We start from the raw sequence: 22,404 nt of genomic DNA, 5'->3' as shown, positions 1-22,404 counted from the left end.
TATCAAGGACCTTACATCTGTTAAGGCAGGATTTTTATTTTAAATGATGTATTTAATTTAAGTTTTGCCACATTACATTTTAACTGCTTGGAAGGCATACTCTCTGGTAGGATGAGTATCTAATACATTTTCCAGGCTGTTTCAGTTCAAGGCCTCTTTTCAGCAATGACTTGTGTTTGCAAGATTGATCCAGCCTCTGTGACGTGGATTTGAGACAGTTCACTGGGAACGGGGCTGATATACAGCTTCCTTAAACAAGATGCACACTTACACCATACCTAGAGTGTCTGTAACAAGGGCAAAGATTCTTAAAGGTCAACTTTATGTGTGTGTTTGAAAAGTAGTATTTAACCTAACCTTTTGCCCTTTTGCATTATTTCTTATTGTGACTGAGGTGGTGGTGGTATGGGAGGATTAATTTTATTTATTGGAAAAATCTACTCTTATAAAAAAGATTTTTAACATGGGATAAAATACATTAAATAAGTGTTTCATTGTGGTAATAAACTAAAATTTGGTTTTGTCTGCCAACTTTGTGGAGCTTCTATAACACTTTGTATAATATTGATTCTTTTAAACTGAAAATCGGTGGTATTCATATATTATATTTTGTTTAGTAAAAAAAATTGGTTTAGCATTCTTAATGGGATATTATTTTCCAGAATAGCTAACTGTAGATTTACTTAAAATGTTGTTTATTTACTAATGCTGGTCTTTAAAATGCACCAGTATGCATTACCTCAAACTATTAAAGTAACTGTTTTTAATGCATTTATATAAAGTTTTGTATGACTAGTTTCTCCACCTTAGGTGTGGTGGATAATTAGGCAAAGTCTTCTCAGCTGAAGGATATTAGCTCCCCGTTAATGAGAGCAGAGATAAACTGTCAGGATGTCATCTTTTCTGATGAAAAGATGTGAAAAATAGACCGAGTATATGGGCCCTATACCTTGAGTAAGGGAGTTACTTATTTGTTTATTCATTCTGCCTTTAGCTTTGAGAAATTAAGCACTCCATGAGCACTCCATGTCATTTCTTTACATTAGAGAAGTAGCCTGCTTCCCTTTGGAAAACCCATGGATTTCATTTTCTGGTTCAGTATTTTAAATATAGGTATTTAAATACTTAGTAAAAACTGCCATTTGTCCATTGGAAGGATGTTTTAAGAAACTTACTCATTTCACTTGCCTTCTTGACCATCGTGATAGAACACTGATGCCATTAATACTCACAGCAAACATGAAATTTCAGATAACATATATGATTTGCATTATATGAGGATTGAAAGTGCCAGTTCTCATCTAGAAATTCTTAAGTAACATGTGTACATGGCAGGTAGGACATCAAAATAATGTAGGTATATTTTTAAGGACTTAGCAATTCCATTGTGGTATTTCTCTTAAGAAGATAGCTAGTTAAAATAGTGATATTGAGAGCTTAAATATAAGAATTTGCACTTCAAAGCATAAAGTACATCTGTGTTGTCTGTCATTGCCCATTTGGATTTTAAAACAAGGAAATAGTGTAGAGTACTATAATTCTGCTTTTCTTTACAGCTGTACCATAATTTAATTCTTTTAGATTGAAACAATTTTGGCAAAGAAAAATGTAGGGGAAATATCCTGAAAGTGTTGACCTTTAACGAGTTTTCCTGTCTACATTTTAAAAATCCAATTCAATTTATTTAACAGTGAAGGGACAGGGACAGTGCAAGGAGTTAAATGTTTACCATGAGAGAACAACATTGGTAATTACTTTGATTTCAGTTCCTTTTGATGTGCATTCAGAGGATGAAGAGGTCAATAATATTATGGGCATGCAAATAGAAAAGGGTTCCTTTTGACCATATTAAAAAAAATAGCAGAGGATTATTAAAGCATTAACCTTGATTTTAATGGCCTTGGTTGAGTGGTGAGATCACAATTTGGATGAGCCTGATTATTTACTAAATACAATACATAAATGCAACGGGTTCTTAACACCCATTGCACTCTGGCATTATCGCATTACTGCCATCCTTTGTTGCCTTGCAGACAGGAATATGAAAGCAATCTGTCATGTAGTGAGACTGGCTCCAGAAGCATTTCTCTGATAAGAAGACCCCCTGCCCTTTGCTAGTGTCTGGTCCAGTAGGCTTAGCCATGCGCTTAATCCCCAGAAAGTGGTTCGATTATTGCTGACCAGCAATGGCAAGATAGGTTTTTTTTTTTTTTTTTGGCTTCCAAGCTATCAACCTTCCATTAATTCCTTAAGCAGAAATACGGTGCAATCTATATTTCCTTGGCATGTGTCACCCAGATGGTGCCGTGCTTATGTTTTCAAATAACCATGTTCCAAAATAACATAGTTTGAATAATAAATTCTACAAATCCTTCCTAAGAAAGAAAAGCATAATTCTCAGAAGCTGCATAAACTTTTATGCAGCATGATGCTGTGACTTATCCCTTTATGCAGAATTCTTGTGTATATGTCTCATATTCTTTAAAGTGATATTTGCCTCAAGTTGTTTTTCCTTTTATTGTTGTCAGTCATTCAGTCATTGTTAACATGTTATGTCTTAAACAGTAGTCAGACACTCTTGGTCAGCAGTACTGAACTTGTCATTTAATATAGCCGGTCTTAAATCCTATGTGTAGGTCGATGCTGTCAAGCAACCATGACTGTACATTTTGGTATTGATTGGGATTGCTATGGCCAATTCCTCCCTAACTCACATTTCTCCTTTTCCTTTCCTCTGCTAAAAATGGGGAGAATTTTGAACATATGTCTTTTTTATATATGTGTCAAAAGAATTTGGTAAATTCTGACACCTCCTTAAGCACATGTTTAACATGCATATTTACTTGCATTTATCTACATTTACAGATGCTTTAATTTTTGCAATACTTTGAGGATTTTGCATTTTAAAAATGATCCTTGTCTGCTTTTTTTTTTTTTTTTAACCATTAGATTTCCTACTATGAAATCCCTGGCCCAGTAAACAGGACAACACAGCGTCGTCTAGCTATCAATTGTGTTCAAGATATAGTTGTTTGCTGGTGGCCACTGGTCAGTGATGATGCTTGGCCTTGGGCCCCCATTTCTTCTGAGAAAGACAGAGCCAATCTGCTGCTCCTGGGTTATGCTCAAGGAAGACTGGAGGTAAATCTAAAGCAAATCTATACATTTTATTGAAGAGAAAATAAAATAGGATTATTAGTTTTCTATTCTGAAATGTGTGAATACTTTTTAAAACATATAATTTATTTTCCAAATATTCAACAAAGGAAATTACATATGAAATGGGATCCTTTAAAGTATCACATCTGGAGGATATACAGTTTCAGGACTTGCCTGAATAGCATAGTGATTAATAGCACAAGCTTCTGGGTTCAAATCCTAGCTTTGCCACTACCTAGCTCTCTGTCCTTGAGCAGATTACTAACCTCTATGGTTTCATTATTTGAAAAATAAAGTTAACGAAGATAAATGAGTTAATACATGCATTTAGAGCAATAACTACATATATTAAACTCTCAATTACTATTGTGATTCTTGTCATTATCATTATTAGTACTGTCATTACTGTTTGCTCATGATTTCATGCCTATCGAAGCTATGTTATCAATCACCTTCTTTAAACTTCAGTTAGGTAGCAAACATTAGTCAAATGCCTATTTTCTGCAAGACTCTGTGGTGCCAAACCATGGCTGGGGCAAGGATTTGTAAGGAGGGCTTTAGAAGAGCAGCCTTCTCAGTCTAGTTTCCTGCCTGGGACAGGAGCACCAAAAGGGTTAATCTAAGAGGTGCAGACAAGATCTTGCCCTATCTATTCCTGACAGTGGTTCCATCATCATTCATTATCACGAACCTATGGCTATTTTCACCTTGTATCAGTACTTTGAGTATGAAATTCTGTTTCTTTTTTAATGTAACTTACAAAAAAGCAACCTCCTCCAACCTGTTTTTTTTAATGTTTTGGCTTGGGTAAAATAGTATGTTCCTGTATTTTCTCTAAATCCATTATCTTTTAGGCTTTAAGTTTTTTAATTTTTCAGAATCAGTATTCTGAGATACAATGAACAAGTACAAGTTTTCTCTATCCCTTCCTACCTCTTCTGGTTTTATAAATTTACAGGCCATCTTTTAAGACTGAAGAGTCCTTTTTAACTAATTATTTTACCTTTTTCTGGGACTTTTCCAATTTGTTGTAGTAACTAATACCATTTGTAATGCTTCAGGTATGGATTTTGTAAGGATAAAGAAGTGCTTTATTCCTATTCAATTCCTGTTCATGCCCACCATTTTATTGATCTTGGGTCCAGAAGCTAACTGAATAAAAGACTTAATCAAAATGACTTAATATAATAAAGCCAACTAGAATTCTTTTAAATGTTCTGTTTTATAATAAAAGTAAAAATAATATAAATCAGCCTTTAGTTTTACATTACACAAATTACCTTTATTTGAAATGAGTTTATTACCTGAAATTAGGACTGTTCAAAAAGGGTATACGTATGGTCTATGTACTTCATCTCCTGGTGTCATCTGGTTTATGGACTTCGGAGTTGGATAAACCTCGGTTTGCCTGTTGGTTGGACCATATACTGTGTGGCTTTAATCAAATTTACTTCCTGTCAGCTTCTGCCTGCTTTTAACTAATACTATGTTCTTTGGCCTTGGGTAGATCACCTATCCTCTCTGACTGTAGTTTTCTAATTTTTAAAATGATGGATTTAAACCAGATAGGTCCTGGGGCAGCTCAAAAAAGTGCACATCTGGATTCTGAAGCACAGATCTGATTTAGCCATTGCATGTGCAAACGCCTTCAGTAGATTTTGAAACTAAACTTAGCCTCGGCACTGAAAAGGTCCCCCTGACTGGCCCTGACTTACCTTTCCAATGTTATTTCTTTATACAAATCTATGTTCTAGTCAAATGGTTTACTCACTGCTTCTTTATTTCCCACCTCCTGTCTGTACAAATTACTGGTATTTCTACCTGAAAGGTCCTTCCCTCTCTCTTTTCACATCATTCATCAACTACTGAGCATGACCATGGAGTAAGCACTGTATTTCATGCCAGGGAATATAAATACAAAACTATCCCTGCCTGCAAGAATCTTAGTGTCTACTAATGAGAGACAAATATGAAAACGTGTGAGTACGCTAAAGTGTTAAATAATGCTGTGGGTAGAGTATGTGTAAGCTGTAGAGGAGCCAGTGGGGAATGATTGTTTCTACGTAGAGAGATAATAAGGGGGGAACTTTAAAGAGGATTTACAATTTGCTCAAGGTTCATACACAATTTTACTTTTTTTACTATCCTTTCTAAGTTTCATATCAAAGTTGTACTACCCCTATAGAGTGATTTGACTAGCTTTTCTCTTTTCTCCTCTCTGAACCAGTGCCAAAGGAATTATATGATACTTGAATGTTTGGTAAAACTCACATAAAACTGCCTGGGTGTGCTGTCTTTCAAGGAAGGTAGATTTTTTATAATTGATTCCATTTTTCGAGGGTTGTTTGTTTTTTGGGAATTCTATCTTTTCCTTGAGTCATTTTCCTTAATTTGTATTTTTGGAAAATTATCCATCTTATTTAAGTATTTGAATAGATTTTCATGAAGTTGTATATGATACTTGCACCTGATTTTTAATTGTTCACCACTGACTGCATAGCTAATTTTTTGATCATAATATATTAAGATATATAATTCATTTTTTTTGTCAAGTAGCTTTTGTCTTGGATTTGGCTCTTTCAATCAGTCTATCAAAATTGAACTGTTAGAAAAATTTGTAAAGATTTCTTTTTCAGAACCTCACATGAACTTCTATATGCAAAAGGTGAATGGCTTTTGGAAGAAATGTCTGGGGAAATAATTGTTTCTTTGTGTGTGTGTGAAGACATAATCTTTAACTGTGAATTGTAGCACATTTTTTAGGGTAACATGAACTAAAACCACTAGTCTATAGAAGTAATATTCAGGCATATGTCTTTAAATATTATTTCACTAGCGACCAGTAGACTTCTTGAGCTAATCCTCAGAATAAGAGATACGATATACTCTTAAACCCTGAAATTCAGACTAAAAACGTAGCAGCCTCATAGAGAAGAAATTTAATCTTTGCATCTATTAAATGATAGAACTTTAAAAAATAATTTCCCACCCAATTTCAATCAGAAAAGATAGTAAGCTTTTATTTGGACAGTGGCAAGATCCTAGAGTAGTGGTTCTTAGCCTTGGCAACACATTACAGTCACCTGCAGAGATTTTACAAAGGAGCCCACCCAGACCAGTTATATCAGAATCTCCAGAGGGGTAGGAGGCATCAGTATTCTTTTACAGGTTCCCTAGGTGATTCTCATGTGCATCCAAGTTGAGAACCACTGCTTTACAGCAGACTGGAAAAAATTTTTAAGCCATCTTTTTTGCATAACAGACCATGGAAAGGATAAAGCCCACATGCTGAACCAAATGAGAGTGTTAACAGTAAATTCCAAGTAGAAAATTGGCTTATCAAGCAGCAAAAAAAAAAGAAAACAAAGGAAACATAGAAGTAAGCTCTCTGTGACTGAATTATCTGTCTTTCAGAGGAGGAACATTTCTCAATTTATTTTATGGATATTAGAAAACTGCTGGTCTAATTTCACACTGCAGAGCTCTAAACAACAGTACATATCTTAATTAGAAGCACAGAACAGAGAGATTTATGTAGTCTAGGGGAAAAAATTTTGTTTTGAAAAATATACAATAGTATGAAGAAAAAGAAATTTTTTATCAGTACAATTCACTTAAAAATAGTTTTTAATGGTGTTTGTATGGATTATTGTACATAGCATGGTAGTCATTTTTACTTAAATTCCTCACACTCTTTATACTTAAATTTGGAAAAGGTGATTACCGTCATCATAGAACTATTTAATTCATTAGCTTTGTCAAAAATGTGGTGACAACACAACTTACTCTTTCCTTACCTTTGTATTCAAGCAGATGTTTTAGCTTTTCAGCTGTGTGGATTTGATAATGCTTTCTGAATATGGCAGTAATTTCAAGATATCTTACTCAGAAAAGGTCACTTGAATTTGTTTAACCAAATTAATCAAGAACACATAAGCAGAACTATTAAACATTAAAACCTGTTGTCAGGGCTAGGGAAATATAACCTCACAAAGGTAACTTTTTTCCCATAAAAATTAAAAACTAATTTTGCAGTGATTTAGAGGAGCAGCCAACTGATGGGAAAGTCAAAATGTGATCAACTTTTAATACAGTATAATTTGATAAAAGAAGTATTCAGAAAGCATTATAAATGCATTCAACGGAAAAGCCAAAATATTTCAGAGACACCTCTTCCAAAGAAATGTATGAACTGTGTTAGCTTTCAACCAGATAACCAAGATTTTCTGTTTTAGGGATGATTTTTTTTTAATCTCTTTATTATAAAGCACACTAAGGAAAACCACACAGACTAAATATATAGTTTAATGAGCTTTTACTAAGGAAACACCCCTGAACCACACTCAGGTCAAGAAATAGAACTTTGCCAGGTACCATAAATAGCACCACGTACTCTGTTTTGATCTCAACCCTTTCCTGGTGCCCTAAAGTAACCTCTATTGAGACTTTTACACATTTTCTCATATAGTTTTTATCACCTAAATGTGCATCCTGCAAAACTGTAGTTTAATATTATCTATTTAAAACATGTTAATGTGTCTTTTAACTGTCTTTTAATCTGCAAGTTCCTGCTCCATCCCTTTTTTTTTTTAATTAATATTTATCTGTTGAAACTGCAGTGTCCCACAGTCTGGATTTTGTTGTTCCATCATCATGGTGTGGTTCAACAAGTTTCTTTGTCTTTTGAAAATTCTCCAAGTTAGTAGTCGGTTTTGTCAAGACTGTGCGCAAAGGAGTGCTTTTTAATCAGAAGGCACATAATGTCAGGTTCTCTTTCTCTCTTTTGGTTTTCTCTCTTTTTTGATTTTAGCAGCTATTGATGCTTAATGCCTAGATCCAGTAATTCATGACAGTTGCAAAATGGTGATATCTAATGATATTTTTTTTATTAATTGTGATACTTTTATAATGAGACACTTCTACTCATCTCCTACTTGTTTTCCCAGTGGATGGATTCATATACTATAATCAGGATAAGCATCTGTTTCTTTTAATTACTAGTTTTCAAGATTGAATTGGTTCCCTATCACTCCTTGAAGGTAACCAATTAGTTTTTTTTTTTTTTTTTTTTTTTGCTGTACGCGGGCCTCTCACTGCTGTGGCCTCTCCCGTCGCGGAGCACAGGCTCCGGACACACAGGCTCCGCGGCCATGGCTCGCGGGCCCAGCCGCTCCGCGGCACGCGGGATCCTCCGGGATCGGGGCACGAACCCGCGTCCCCTGCATCGGCAGGCGGACTCTCAACCACTGCGCCACCAGGGAGGCCCTAGTTTTTGTTTTTTTAATAGCATTATTAATTCATGGATTTAAACATACTTGACTTAATGGGTTTCATAAATTGTAATTGTTATCCTTTTGAAAGCTCAGATTCTTAACTTTGGGCAGTGGGAGCCTCCTCAAGTTGGCTCCTCTTCTTGTCATGACCTCAGTAGTCTTGGGTAGCTTCCCTCTGTCTGGTGTAACAATATGGTTCATGCTTTCTTGTACATTTCCTGCTGCAAACCTGGAATTATCAATTTCTTCAATAAGGTCTGGTTTCTGGATCACTGAAGAAATCAAAGAGCAAATCAAAAAATGAAATGAGACATTTTTTGGGGCAAATGAAAAAGAAAACATGATGATCTAAAACCTATGGGATGCAGCAAAAGCAGTTCTAAGAGGGAAATTTATAGCGATACAAGCTTACCACAGGAAACCAGAAAAATCTCACGTAAACAACCAAACTCCTAAAGTAAGTAGAGAAAGAACAAACAAAACCCAAAGTTAGTAGAAGGAAAGAAATCATAAAGGTCAGGGCAAAAATAAATGAAATAGAGACTAAAAAAAAAAAAGAAAAGATCAATGACACTAAAAGCTAGTTCTTTGAAACAATATGCAAAACTGATAAACCTTTAGACAGACTCATCAAGAAAAAAAGGGAGACGGTCCAAATCAATAAAATCAGAAATGAAAAAGGAGAAGTTACAATAGACACCACAGAAACACAAAGGATCATAAGAGACTACTATGAAGAACTACATGCCAATAAACTGGTACAGCCTAGAAGAAATGGACAAATTCTTAGAAAGGTACAATCTCTCAAGACTAAACCAGGAAGAAATAGAAAATATGAACAGACCAATTACCAGTACCGAAATTGAATCAGTAATTTAAAAACTCCCAACAAACAAAAGTCCAGGACCAGATGGATTCATAGGTGAATTCTACCAAACATTTAGAGAAGAGTTAACACCTATTGTCCTGAAACTATTCTAAAATATTGCAGAGGACAGAACACTTCCAAACCTTTTCTATGAGGCCACCATCACCCTGTTACCGAAACCAAAGATATCATGAAAAAAATTACAGGCCAGTATCACTGATGAACATAGATGCAAAAATCCTCAACAAAATACTAGCAACCTGACTCCAACAATACATTAAAAGGATCATACACCTTGATCAAGTGGAATTTATCCCAGGGATGCAAGGATTTTTCAATATTCACAAATCAATCAGTGTGATACGCCACGTTACCAAATTGAAGAATAAAAACAATATGATCATCTCAATAGATGCAGAAAAAGCTTTTGATAAAATTCAACATCTATTTATGATAAAAACTTCAGAAAGTGGGTATGGAGGGAAGATATCTTAGCGTAATAAGAGCCATATATGACAAACGCACAGCTAACATCCTACTCAATGGTGAAATTCTGAAAGCATTCCTTCTAAGATCAGGAACAAGACAAGGAGGCCCACTCCACTTTTATTCAACATAGTTTTGGAAGTCCTAGCCACAGCAATCAGAGAAGAAAAAGAAAAGGGATCCAAATTGGAAAAGAAGAAGTAAAACTCACTGTTTGCAGATGATATAATACTATACATAGAAAAATACTAAAGATGCTACTAGAAAACTAGTAGAGCTCACCAATGACTTTGGTGAACTTGCAGGATACAAAATTAATACACAGAAATCTCTTGCATTCCTATATACTAACAACAAAAGATCAGAAGGAGAAATTAAGGAAGCAATACCATTTATCATCACATCAAAAAAATAAAATACCTAGGAATAAACCTATCTAAGGAGGCAAAAAACCTGTACTCAGAAAACTTTAAGATACTGATGAAAGAAATCAAGGATGACACAAACAGATGGAGAGATATACCATGTTCTTGGATTGGAAGAATCAACATTGTCAAAATGACTGTAGTACCCAAAGTAATCTACAGTTTCAACACAATCCCTGTCAAATTACCAATAGCATTTTTCACAGAATTAGAACAAAAAACTTTTACAATTTGTATGGAAACACAAAAAAATACGAATAGCCAAAGCAATCTTGAGAAAGAAAAGCGGAGCTGGAGGAATCAGGCTCCCTGACTTCAGACTATACTACAAAGCTACAGTAATCAAAACAGTATGGTGCTGGCACAAAAACAGACATATAGATCAATGGAACAGGATAGAACGTCCAGAGATAAGCCCACCCACCTATGGCCACCTAATCTATGACAAAGCAGGCAAGAATATACAATAGAGAAAAGAAAGTCTCTTCAGTAAGTGGTGCTAGGAAAACTAGACAGCTACATTGAAAAGAATGAAATTAGAGCACTTTCTAACACCACACACACCTCAAAATGGACTAAAGTCCTAAATGTAAGACTGGACACTATAAAACTCTTAGAGAAAAACATAGGCAGAACACTCTTTGACATAAATTGCAGCAATATCCTTTTGGATCCACCTCCTAGAGCAATGAATGTAAAAACAAAAATAAACAAGTGGTACCTAATTAAACTTAAAAGCTTTTGCACAACAAAGGAAACCATTTAAAAAATGAAAAGACAACCAGCGTACTGGGAGAAAATATTTGCACACAATGCTACCGGCAAGGGATTAATTTCCAAATTATACAAACAGCCCATTCATACAGTTTAATATCAAGAAAACAACCCAATCAAAAAATGGGCAAAAAACCTAAACAGATATTTCTCCAAAGAAGACATACAGATGGCCAATAGACACATGAAAAGATACTCAACGTCACTAATTATTAGAGAAATGCAAATGAAAACTACAATGAGGTATGACCTTACACCAGTCAGAATGGCCATCATCAAAAAATCTACAAACCATAAATGCTGGAGAGGGTGTGGAGGAAAGAGAACTCTCCTGCACTGTTGGTGGGAATATAAATTGATACAGCCACTATAGAGAACAGTATGGAGGTTCCTTAAAAAACTAGAGTTACCATATGATCTTGCAATCCTACTACTGGGTACATCCAGAGAAAACTAATTTGAAAAGATACGTGTACCCCCAAGGTTCACAAGAGCACTGTTTACAATCGGTAAGACATGGAAGCTACCTAAGTGTCCATCAACAGATGAATGGATAAACAAGTTGTGGTATATATATATATTTGTGTTTATATATATATAATGGAATATTATTCAGCCATAAAAAAAGAATGAAACCATTTGCAACAATGTGGATAGACTCGGATAGACCTAGAGAATAGTGTGCTTAGTGGAATAAGTCAGACAGAGAAAGACAATACTCTATATTAACACTTATATGTAGAATCTAATAAATAAAACAGATTAATATTACAAAACAGAAGCAGACTCACAGATACAGAAAACAAACTAGTGGTTACCAGTGAGGAGAGGGATGGGGGAAGGGCAGAATAGGAGTAGGGTATTAAGAGATAGGGAAATGCAGCCATTATTTTGTAATAACTTTAAATGGAGTCTAATCTATAAAAATATTGAATCACAAATATAATATTGTTAATCAGCTATACCTCAGTAAATATATAGTGTTACCTTTCTTTTTTTAATAAGAATTTGGTATTGAATCTGACCTTCGCTAGCTTTTTAGAGATATCAGGATTGGCAGTGGAGGAGAAGGTGTATAAAGGGTCCATGGTCTTATTTCCCTTTTAACCCCTTTCTCTTGGTGAAACTACAGAGCCCATTGGGAAGAGTCTTACAGACTTTTGGAACTGAGGAAGCCTGGGACCCTTCTCCCTGCACCTTCGGACTAACCTGTTCTATGCCAAGACTGCTGTCTTGCTTGGCCCCTCCTTTTAGGCTGTCCCTGTGTGAGTTCAGGTCCTATTCAGTGTCACCTGGCCTCCCAGTTTTCTGCCCTAGGGCTTCCTTTACAAATCTCTAAGCTTTCTGAAAGTATGATAATTCAACCACCATTATAGTGTGAGGTTTTTTTTTTTAATTTATATATTTTTTTAAAAAGCTTTTACCAGCATAGTTTTTGGCTAGCTGCCTACACAGCATACACAAAAAAGTGTAAAATAGATGAGACAGTTTATTTTTTTAAGCTTATAGTCAAAATGATGACATATGATCAAAAATTAGAAGTAAATAAAAGGCCAAACGAATGTCACACATTGGCCAAGCTCGAGTGGGGAAGGGGGTATGGAAGTGAGATCAAAGGAAGGAAGGATGCTGCCCAGCTGGAAGAAATTCAGAAATTGAAATAGCATTTGGTCTAATTCTTCAAGAGTGAGTATTGTTGGTAGGAAATACTGAGTCTGTGTGGGTGAAGAGTGTGGATTTGAAGTAAATCATCGGTCCCCAACCTTTTTGGCACCAGGGACGGGTTTCATGGAAGACAGTATTTCCATGGACCAGATTGGGGGTGTGTGTGTGTGGGGGGGATGGTTTTGGGATGATTCAAGAGCCTTACATTTATTGTGCACTTAATTTCTATTATTATTACATTGTAGTATATAATAAAATAATTATACAACTCACCATAATGCAGAATCAGTGGGAGCCCTGAGCTTGTTTTCCTGCAACTAGATGGTCCCATCTGGGGGGATGGGAGACGGTGACACACGAAGTGTGTTGCCATGTCCAATGTACTCCGTAATCTCGTTTTGGTTGCTGTCACTGCAGAAAACCCTGCTTCACAAAGACAGGATGTTAGAAATGGAAGCAGGCTTTTCAGTGCTTTTGTGGCAATCTCAGGATATTCCACCTTGACTTTAATCCAGAACGTATGGAGATTTGAAGTTGTCTCAAACATACTTTTAAGGCCACCATCATTTGCGATCTCAAGTAGTTGATCCTCTTCTAGCACGGACAAGGTCAGTTCACCTGGCTTATTCAGGCTTATCCTTCCTGGGAAGGATCCATTCCTTCCCAGGTCGGGGGTCTTGTGTGGTTGGGAAGTAATGCTCAACTCTTTTGAAAGCTGAGATAGGTGATCACGCACCAGCTGGGAGAAAGAAGGCCCTGGGCTCCGTCTCTTTCCAAATCTCTGCTAATGCTTGAAACATGTGAAAAATCCCAGTGTTCACTCGTCGCCCCCATAAATCCAGTTTGGCTTTGAATTCAGCCACTTTATCTGCCAACTTGAACACAATTGTTGTTCTCCCCTGAAGTGACAGATTGAGTTCGTTGAGCAGGTTGAATATGCCACACAAGTAAGCAAGTTTTGTGACTCATTCTATGTCACTAAAATGTGCTGCCAGTGGTGACTGTTTTTCTAAAAGAAATCTCTGGAGCAGCTCTCATAACTCAGAAATTCTGGCCAGTGATCTACCTTTAGAAAGCCATCTCACTTCTGTGTATGAGAGAAGACGTGTGCTCTGCAACCATCCCCTCACAGAGCTGCATGAACAGATGTGGGTTAAGGGCATGTACTTTAATGTGGTTGATAATTTTAATCACATCCTGCAAAACGTTATTAAGTTCAGATGACATTTTCCAGCTAGCCAGCATTTCTCTATGGATGACACAGTGCGTAGACTCACATTCAGAAGTGATCTCTTTGACCCGAGTAGTGAAACCAGAAAGCCGTCCAGTCATGGCAGCTGCTCCAACCGTGCATATACCGACACAAAATGACCAATTCCGTTTTCCTGATATGTAATCATTCAAAGACTTGAATAGTTCTGTCGCTGTGGTATTGGTTGGCAACAAAAGTACACATAACATATCCTCGTGCACATCCTCCTGAAATATATATTGCACAAAAACAAGCATTGTTGCCTTGCTGTCAACATCGGTAGACTGGTCAACCTGGATTGTGTACCACGGTGACTCATTACTCCTCTCTAACAATTGTGCCTTAATATGCTCTGCTATTTCATCAGTTCGTCTGTTATGGTGCTAGCTGAAAGAGGAACACGTGCTACCTTTTGAGCTGCAACCTCTCCTAAAAATTCACTACAGATGTCCTTAGCAGCAGGCAGGACCAACTTTTCACCAATAGTAAAGGGCTTCTTAGCTTTAGCAATGTGGTTAGCCACTAAGAATGATGCTCTCAGTGCAGACACATTTGATGAAGTGGTGGCCTTCAATAATTGCTTCTGTTCTTTGTGTTCACGTTTTTTCTTTTGAAAAGCTCCAAAGGCTTGTCTTTTAATGCAGGGTGCTTGGTCTCCATGTGGCGAAGCAGTTTTGAAGGTTTCATGGCTTTGTTGGATAGCTCGTTGCCACATATTATACAAAGCAGGCTTGGAGAGAGTGAATCACCTGTTGCAATGAACCCATAATTTAAGTAGGACTCTTGGTATTTTCTTTTAAATGCAGCTTTCTTTTTGTTGGCAGTCTTAGAGTCTTCTGCTGTCTCATCATTTGGTCTTTCCTCCTTTTCAAAGAAGCTCTCCAGCGACATTTGTTTTTTACTCATTTTGGCTAAGGTTAGCTTGTGGGCTTACCAAAACTGTGACTGAGACAAGTGCTCAGTACAGGAAAGAGGCGCGGACAGAAGTGGTAAATAAAATAATGGGCAGGCCATGCGCAGACTAAAATAAATGTTGCATTCTGATTTAAAGCCTACCACCAGCTGCAGCTGTACAATTGAAGTATATCAACTCACTTGCCACTATAAAGCCTGCCACCAGATGCAGCTTAATTATCACTTGCCACTCACGGACAGGGTTTTGATATGAGTCTGCAAGCAATTGATTTATTATGGTCTCTGCTAATGATAATCTGTATTTGCAGCCGCTCCCCAGCGCTAGCATCACCGCCTCAGCTCCACCTCAGACCATCAGGCATTAGATTCTCATAAGGAGCATGCTACCTAGATCCCTCACATGCGCAGTTCACAGTAGGGTTCACGCTCCTATGAGAATCTAATGCCACTGCTGATCTGACAGGAGGTGGAGCTCAGGCGGTAATGTGAGCGATGGGGAGCGGCTGTAAATACAGGTGAAGCTGCGCTCGCTGGCCTGCTGCTCACCTCCTGCTGTGTGGCCCGGATCCCTCACAGGCCGCGGACTGGTACCAGCCTGTGGCCTGGGGGTTGGGGACCCCTGAGGTAAAGGACATGAGTGAAGTTGTTGAAAGATAAGCTGAGGCATAGTAAAAGTTTTCAGAGTTTGAGTAAATCAACTCTTGTGGGGCAGTGCCAAACTGGAAGTGGTTAGGAACATCCTACTGATATGAGGCAGGAAAAAGACTGACAGTGAAAGTGCAGAAGCAAAGAAAGGAAATTATTTGATTGGCTATAGTTTAAAGCCTAATTGGCTGTTGTAATGGTTATCCTTAGTGTTTTGATTTTGTAACTTTGAGACATTTACAGGTTTAGGTTTTGGTTTGCTTACAGAGGTTGCCATGGAATTAGGGCCTTATCAGTTGAACAGCCTCCTTGTTTAATTTAACAAGTTACAGAGCTGGGAAAATGCGGCTTTAGTTTGACCTCAGAGTAGAGTAATGAAGGGAGACTGTCGGAGATAACACTAGAATTTGCGAGTCAGATCTTGTCCCTCCTTATGGCTTCTCATCTTGTTTAGAGGAAAAGCCAAAGTCCCTATAATGGCCTACAAGCCACTTCACAATCTTCTCCCTCCCCCAATTCCCACTGTTTTTTTCCTTGCTCCCTTTTATCTAGCCATGTTGGTCTCCCATTGTTCCTTCATCAGGCCAAGAGTGCTACCTTAGGATGTTTGCTTCCTCTGCCTGGATCCTTCTTCTCCCATGTGGCTGCATGGCTTACCCTTCACTTCTTTTAGGTCAACTTTATCAGAGAGGCCTGTCCTGACTTCTATTACCTCCCCTTCCCATTCCTGTTACTTTGCTTTATTTTTCTTCATAGTACTTAGGAAGTACATATATAGGATCACTAACATCCTATGTATGTTTGTTTGTGAATTGTTACTTTGTCTTTAGCCATTAGCGTGTATGTTCTCTGAGGGTGAGGACTTATTGCTGTATCCCCAGCAGTGCCAGAACCAGTGCCTGGCATGTAGCTCATACTCAAGCATATATTAGACAAAAAAGAAAAACAAGAGAAGGAAAATGAGTGTGAGGGAGGGAAGGGGTTGGATATGGATCCTATATTGTTTTGCATACCAGGCAGGGGAATAAAAATTTAATTTATTCGTTAGTGGTAGCTATTAAAGGGTTTGAACAGGGGAATGATAGCAAAAACATTTAGTTTAGGAAGGTTAGTTTGGTAATGATGTGTAGGATGAATTTTTAAAAAAATTCACATCAACCCCCTTTCCCTCCCCAAGTCAGTACCATGTAACATAGCTGTATATGCTTTAAAAAAATAAATTTTTTTTGAAATAGTTTGACTCTCAAGAAACTGCTAATATAATTGCCAAAATAGGCTAAAAGCAAATTCCCTTCCTGTACTTCTTCCCCTTGTTTGCCCCAATGGTAGTATCTTACATTACTGCAGTACATTGTCAAATCCTGGAACAAGACCTTGGTATAATACTATTAACTCAGGTACGGGCCTTAGTTGGATTTCATCGGATTTTACATGCACTTGTGTATGTGTGTGTGTGTGTGTGTGCGTGCGCACATGTGTAGTTCTGTGAAATTTTGCCTCATGTAGAAATGTGCTTTTTAATGTTTCTAAATCTAATTTTGAAGTTTTCGACAAAGTGTTAGAAACTATCTTTGATACCACTCTCCAGGTTCTTGGCCTCCCACATTTACATATGAATAAAGTGAATGGCCTGTTGTTTTATTTCTTTGTTCTTCTGCTGTGGTGTTTCTTTGTAGCCTTTCCTTTCTGCACCAGAAATGCTTTTTAAATTTTGCCTCACCAGTATTGCAAATCATATTACCTACCAGGTCTTTTTTATTTTTTTTTTAATTTTAAAACTAGTGCATTACCTTCTTATTTCTTTCTATTGGTCATTTATCTGCTTAACAACCCTTCATATCTTTTCTGACAGTAAAATATTTCTACAGGACTGTTAACAGGGTTCTAAAGTTTTTTCCTTTGCCTACCCTGCCCAACTAATTAGAAATATATTTCTGGTAAGTAATTTACCAATAATTTCAGAATTAGGAGGGGTAGTGGGTTGGAAGGAGATTGACTAAATTATTTAAGTCCTTTATTCATCCTTTTAAAAATCAAACTGTCTTTAGATATTCTGCTAGCCATATTATTCTACTAAAAGCCCACTTCATTAGTTTTTATATATCATGGGAAATATTTGTCTTTATGTTATTTACAGACTTCCTAAAACAAAGTGTTTAAGTTAAAATTTTATAGATTAGTTTCTGCAGCTGTGCTAAATATGTGCTATATATATTTATATGTGTTCTATATGAGATATGCACATACCTGCTTATATGTTGCTGATATTTAAGGTGATAGTTGATGGTATTCAATAGGATTCTAGATTAATATGCAGGGCTATGCGTGGCAGCTGAAGAAAAACCAAGGTCTATATGAACATACTTGATACATTTCTTACAGGTTCTGAGTTCTGTACGCACGGAATGGGATCCACTGGATGTTCGCTTTGGCACCAAACAGCCTTATCAGGTGTTGACAGTGGAGTGCTCCATCAGTGTAGACAAAGAGCCCATGGCTGACAGTTGCATCTATGAATGTGTTCGGCACAAAATCCAGTGTGTATCAGTCACCAGAATACCACTAAGATCGAAGGCCATTAGCTGTTGCAGGAATGTTACTGAAGACAAACTGATTCTGGGCTGTGAAGATTCTTCAGTAATTCTTTATGAAACTCACCGTAGAGTGACTGTCTTAGCTCAGGCTGAACTTCTGCCTTCATTAATAAGCTGCCACCCAAGTGGTGCCATTCTGCTAGTTGGCAGTAACCAAGGGGAGCTGCAAATTTTTGATATGGCTCTTTCTCCTATTAACATCCAGCTTTTGGCTGAAGACCGCTCACCTAGGGAGACTCTACAATTCAAAAAATTCTTTGATGTTTCTAGCAGTCTTGTTCAAATGCAGTGGATAGCTCCGCAGGTTGTTTCTAAGAAGCCTGAAAGTGGGGACATCTATGATCTCCTCTTCCTCAAGTTTGACAGAGGACCTTTGGGTGTACTTCTGTTTAAACTTGGTAAGTCAAGGAAGTTGGTGAGTAAATAAATTTTTTATGATGGTGACAATATAACTAAGACAATAAAACTATTCTTGGAATGTAGATTTTCTGTTTGTCATTCCATCAATGTGCTTGCCTTTCAAACATTTCATATAGTTTCCTTAAGAAAGCTTTGTGGATGATTTTCTAAATGTCAAGGTACATTATATATTGAAGAATTTTGAAATTGCATTAATTTTCCATTGTGATGAATAAAAAGACTGAACTAGCCACATTTGATGCTTTCCAAAATAAACTGTCTATTAAAAAAATCCCTTAAGAAATAGTACACATGAGAATATATTAAAAGTATGTCCATTACAAAATTCTGTAATACTTTTCTATTAAAATTATTTTAGATTATAAGTGTCCATTTCTTCCCAGATTGGAAATGTGTAAAGCAGGTGTTTTAAAGAAGAGAAAGGAAATATTTAGTTAGCATTTGCTAAAGATTTTAGATAAAAATATTCAAAAGTATTTATCAATGTTTGGAAAAATGTGTATTAATGTATCCCATTTCAACCAGGAAGCTTTAAAGCAGAATTTTATTATTGTGATTTTTTTGCTTTTTGTAGTTTTGCATTACTGGCTATGTCCTGAAATACATGATATCCTTTAGGCAGTTTGTTTTTTTTTTTTTTTTTTTTTTTTTAGAGTTGGATATTTATTTTTTTGGCTGTACGTGGGCTTTCTCTAGTTGTGGAGAGCCGGGGGGGGGTGCTGCTCTTTGTTGCAGTGTGCAGGCTTCTCACTGCAGTGGCTTCTCTTATTGTGGAGCACGGGCTCAGTAGTTGTGGTTCTCAGGCTCTAGAGCGCAGGCTCAGTAGTTGTGGCGCACAAGCTTAGTTGCTCCAAGGCATGTGGCTCTTCCTGGACCAGGGGTCAAACCCATGTCCCCTGCATTGGCAGGTGGATTCTTACCACTGCACCACCAGGGAAGTCCCTTTAGGCAGTTTTGTATAATTTAACATTCTTGAAAGAACCTCACTTAGGTTTAAAAAAACAGATTTCAATTAATGCACATCACTGCAACTTGAAAACATAGGAAAGTAAATACATTTTAAAACCCCTTACAAGATCTGGCTCTGTGCTACAAAGTTAACTTTTTTTTTTTTTTGCGGTATGCGGGCCTCTCACTGTTGTGGTCTCCCCCGTTGCGGAGCACAGGCTCCGGACGCGCAGGCTCAGCGGCCATGGCTCACGGGCCCAGCCGCTCCGCGGCATATGGGATCCTCCCAGACCGGGGCACGAACCCGTATCCCCTGCATCGGCAGGCGGACTCTCAACCACTTGCGCCACCAGGGAGGCCCCAAAGTTAACTTTTTAAAGACATTGTAGTGTTTGTTAAATAGCTGTCAGTTTACTTTGTTTTTTTATGGATCTACTTGCCTCTGAAATTGAATACATGAAATAAATCTAATGAAAATGACTTGACTAACTTGAAAGATATCAGGGATATAATGTGAGGGCTGTGTTCTTTCCACATATTAAAAATGCAACTAAATCCATTCATAATGTCAGTATTGTCCAAGAAAAATATGTTTGGAATCTCATTTATTATGAGATAATCTAGTTCTACTTTGCCCAACTACACATTTAACAGTGGTATGTCTCTATACTCAACACTTATTAAAGTGGATGTTAGATGTTTTGCATATCTGTTAAAACTCCCTCCCCCCACCCTTTCTCTCTCTCTCAATAACCCAAGTTACCTGTCAAACAGAAGGCTGTCTTCTGACGTATACCTAGCCTTTCTTCAGCCCTGCCTTGTGGGCCTACTCACAACAGCTTTGCAAAAAGCACAGCTTTCTCTTCCTATCTCTAGCACATTTGCCTTCTTACTAAAGTAAACAGGCTCTCAGTGTAGGGATTTAGAGGGCTTCCTGCTAATTGCCAGCTTGTAAACTTAATTGGACTATCTCCCTGGGCACTGTTCCTAAATCAATTAGGCAATGAGTTGGCTGTCACCTCTTTTTCCCAAGTAGGTCTCTTGGAAGAGAACTATCCAATAGAAGTCAAGCATTCAAATGAAAAGGTGATAACTTCTGCAACTGACATTTATCATTTAAATTTTATTTTCAATATGACTGAAGTTTTATAGAATAGGGAAATTTTACAGTTTTACAGGCTCTTTAAAGGATCTAAAAATGGAGTTTCCTAGGATTTTTGAAAATGTATTGTAAGATTAATGTTTATTACAGATTATTTTTCCTAGGAAGAGTAGATTCCTTGAAACAGTAGATTCCAGCTAACAGATCTTTTTTTTTTTTAAAGAAAACCCTGTTTAAAGAACAGATTTTTCTTAGGATCTGCTACTAAATACATCCAGAAATTTTAATATACTTCTTGAATTAACACAGTGCTGATTCTGGGCATCCATGTGGAATTTTCATGTATAATTCAAGTTACTGCATATATAAACAGGTAGTTGCCTGTGCAGTTTCCCCACTAGGGAGCATTTATGAGATATTTTTCATATGCTTGTTATGCAAGCCTTTGGAAATTTTGACATGAAAGGTGTAGCTTACAATGTAAGAAGCTGAGATAGATCATAGTTTAAAATAGAATGCTGTCATATGTAAACGTGTCAGTGGCTACTGCCAAGATGCTAAGATTTTTGGAATTTGACTCTTAAAATAGGTCAGTTACTGTCATGTTGAAAGAAAATTCTGTTGCAAGGCTAGGGCTTCCATTCTAAATCCTTATAATTATCGCACAAATGCACTGTGGTTAAAAGGCCATCACCACTGTTGTAAGAATGCGAAAAACATGTCTTCCTCAGGAGGGAGCTGGAAGTGTCATCCTCCTATGTGGAAGCAATGTGTAAAAAGAATTTCTTTACCTGACAGTCATTATTCATATTTCCATATACATATACTGGGATTAAGAGGAGTCCCTAATTATATTACTGAGATATTAAAGCTTTTCCATTCTCATCAGTACCTTTTCCAGCCTTCACTGCTGTCTTTAAACTCACATGATCAGCTAGCTCCTTACCCTCTCAACAGAGAATCTCACCTTTTAATTGGCACTTCATTAACTTTATCTGTTCCTCACCACCCACCCAACTTACCTACATGTACATAAATCTTTTCAGTTTCAATTCAGTGGGAAAGGAGCCTTCCTCTTGTCTAAGACTAGTTCCACCACTGGTTCCACTCTGAATCCCATAACATTCCCTCTGATACCTTTACTCTGTCACCTTCCCCACTCTCTCCATGAATTTTGCTACATCATCAGGTACAGGCCCAAGCCACAGCATGGAACAAAGAAACATACATCTCTTCTTTAAAATTATTTCCCCTCTGTTATTAATCAGATGTTCACCTTCCTTTCATAGGTCAAACTCATTGAAATAGTAATGAACACTGAACTCTGCTTCTTCACCTCCCATTCACCCCTCACAGCACCGCCTTCTGGCTCTTTTCTTCAGTGTTCTCCTGGAACTGCTCTTGGAAAGGTCACTATTGACGTCCTACTTGATACACATATTTCTCTTATGTTACTTGATGACTTTTCAGCATTTGATGGTTGCTGACCACTTTCACCATCATAGAACTCTCATCATACTTGCTTCTATGACTCCAGATGCAACTTTTCGTCACTTTTTTATGCTCTTCTTCTGCCTCCTCATGAAAATATTGAGGCTCTCTAAGGTTCCATTTTTAGCTCTCCTCCCATTTTATACAGATTGAAAGTTTATTTTTGATTTTGGTATCCTATCTCTGACTTCAGCCCAGACAACTCCTCACTCCACATCCACATATTACCCTGGCTTGCTGGATACCTCCCCCTGAATGTACACAGGTATACAGATTTATTATGTGCAGATATGAAGTCATAATCTTCTTCCCTGCTTCTCCTCCTATATTCTCCAATTTGAGGGATGGTACAGTTATTTAGACAGAATCCCAAGTCAGAAGTTTTCC

General features: G+C 37.3%; 1 protein-coding gene across 4 annotated transcripts in view; it reads left to right on the top strand.

Moving 5' to 3' along the window:
* WDPCP (WD repeat containing planar cell polarity effector) overlaps positions 1-22,404 on the top strand; it is a 330,758-nt gene that overhangs the window by 149,646 nt on the left and 158,708 nt on the right. For all 4 annotated transcript variants that reach the window (XM_060117623.1, XM_060117625.1, XM_060117622.1 and 1 more), the window contains exons 9-10: positions 2,950-3,141; positions 17,845-18,454. In XM_060117623.1, coding sequence (XP_059973606.1) covers positions 2,950-3,141; positions 17,845-18,454 — 802 coding nt within the window. The remainder of the gene's footprint in view (positions 1-2,949; positions 3,142-17,844; positions 18,455-22,404) is intronic.

This window comes from Mesoplodon densirostris, chromosome 14 (genome assembly GCF_025265405.1).
Source record: "Mesoplodon densirostris isolate mMesDen1 chromosome 14, mMesDen1 primary haplotype, whole genome shotgun sequence".
Classification (NCBI taxonomy): Eukaryota; Metazoa; Chordata; class Mammalia; order Artiodactyla; family Ziphiidae; genus Mesoplodon; species Mesoplodon densirostris.
The sequence above is the reverse complement of the archived record's forward strand: the minus strand, read 5'-3'. Positions and strand labels throughout refer to the sequence as shown.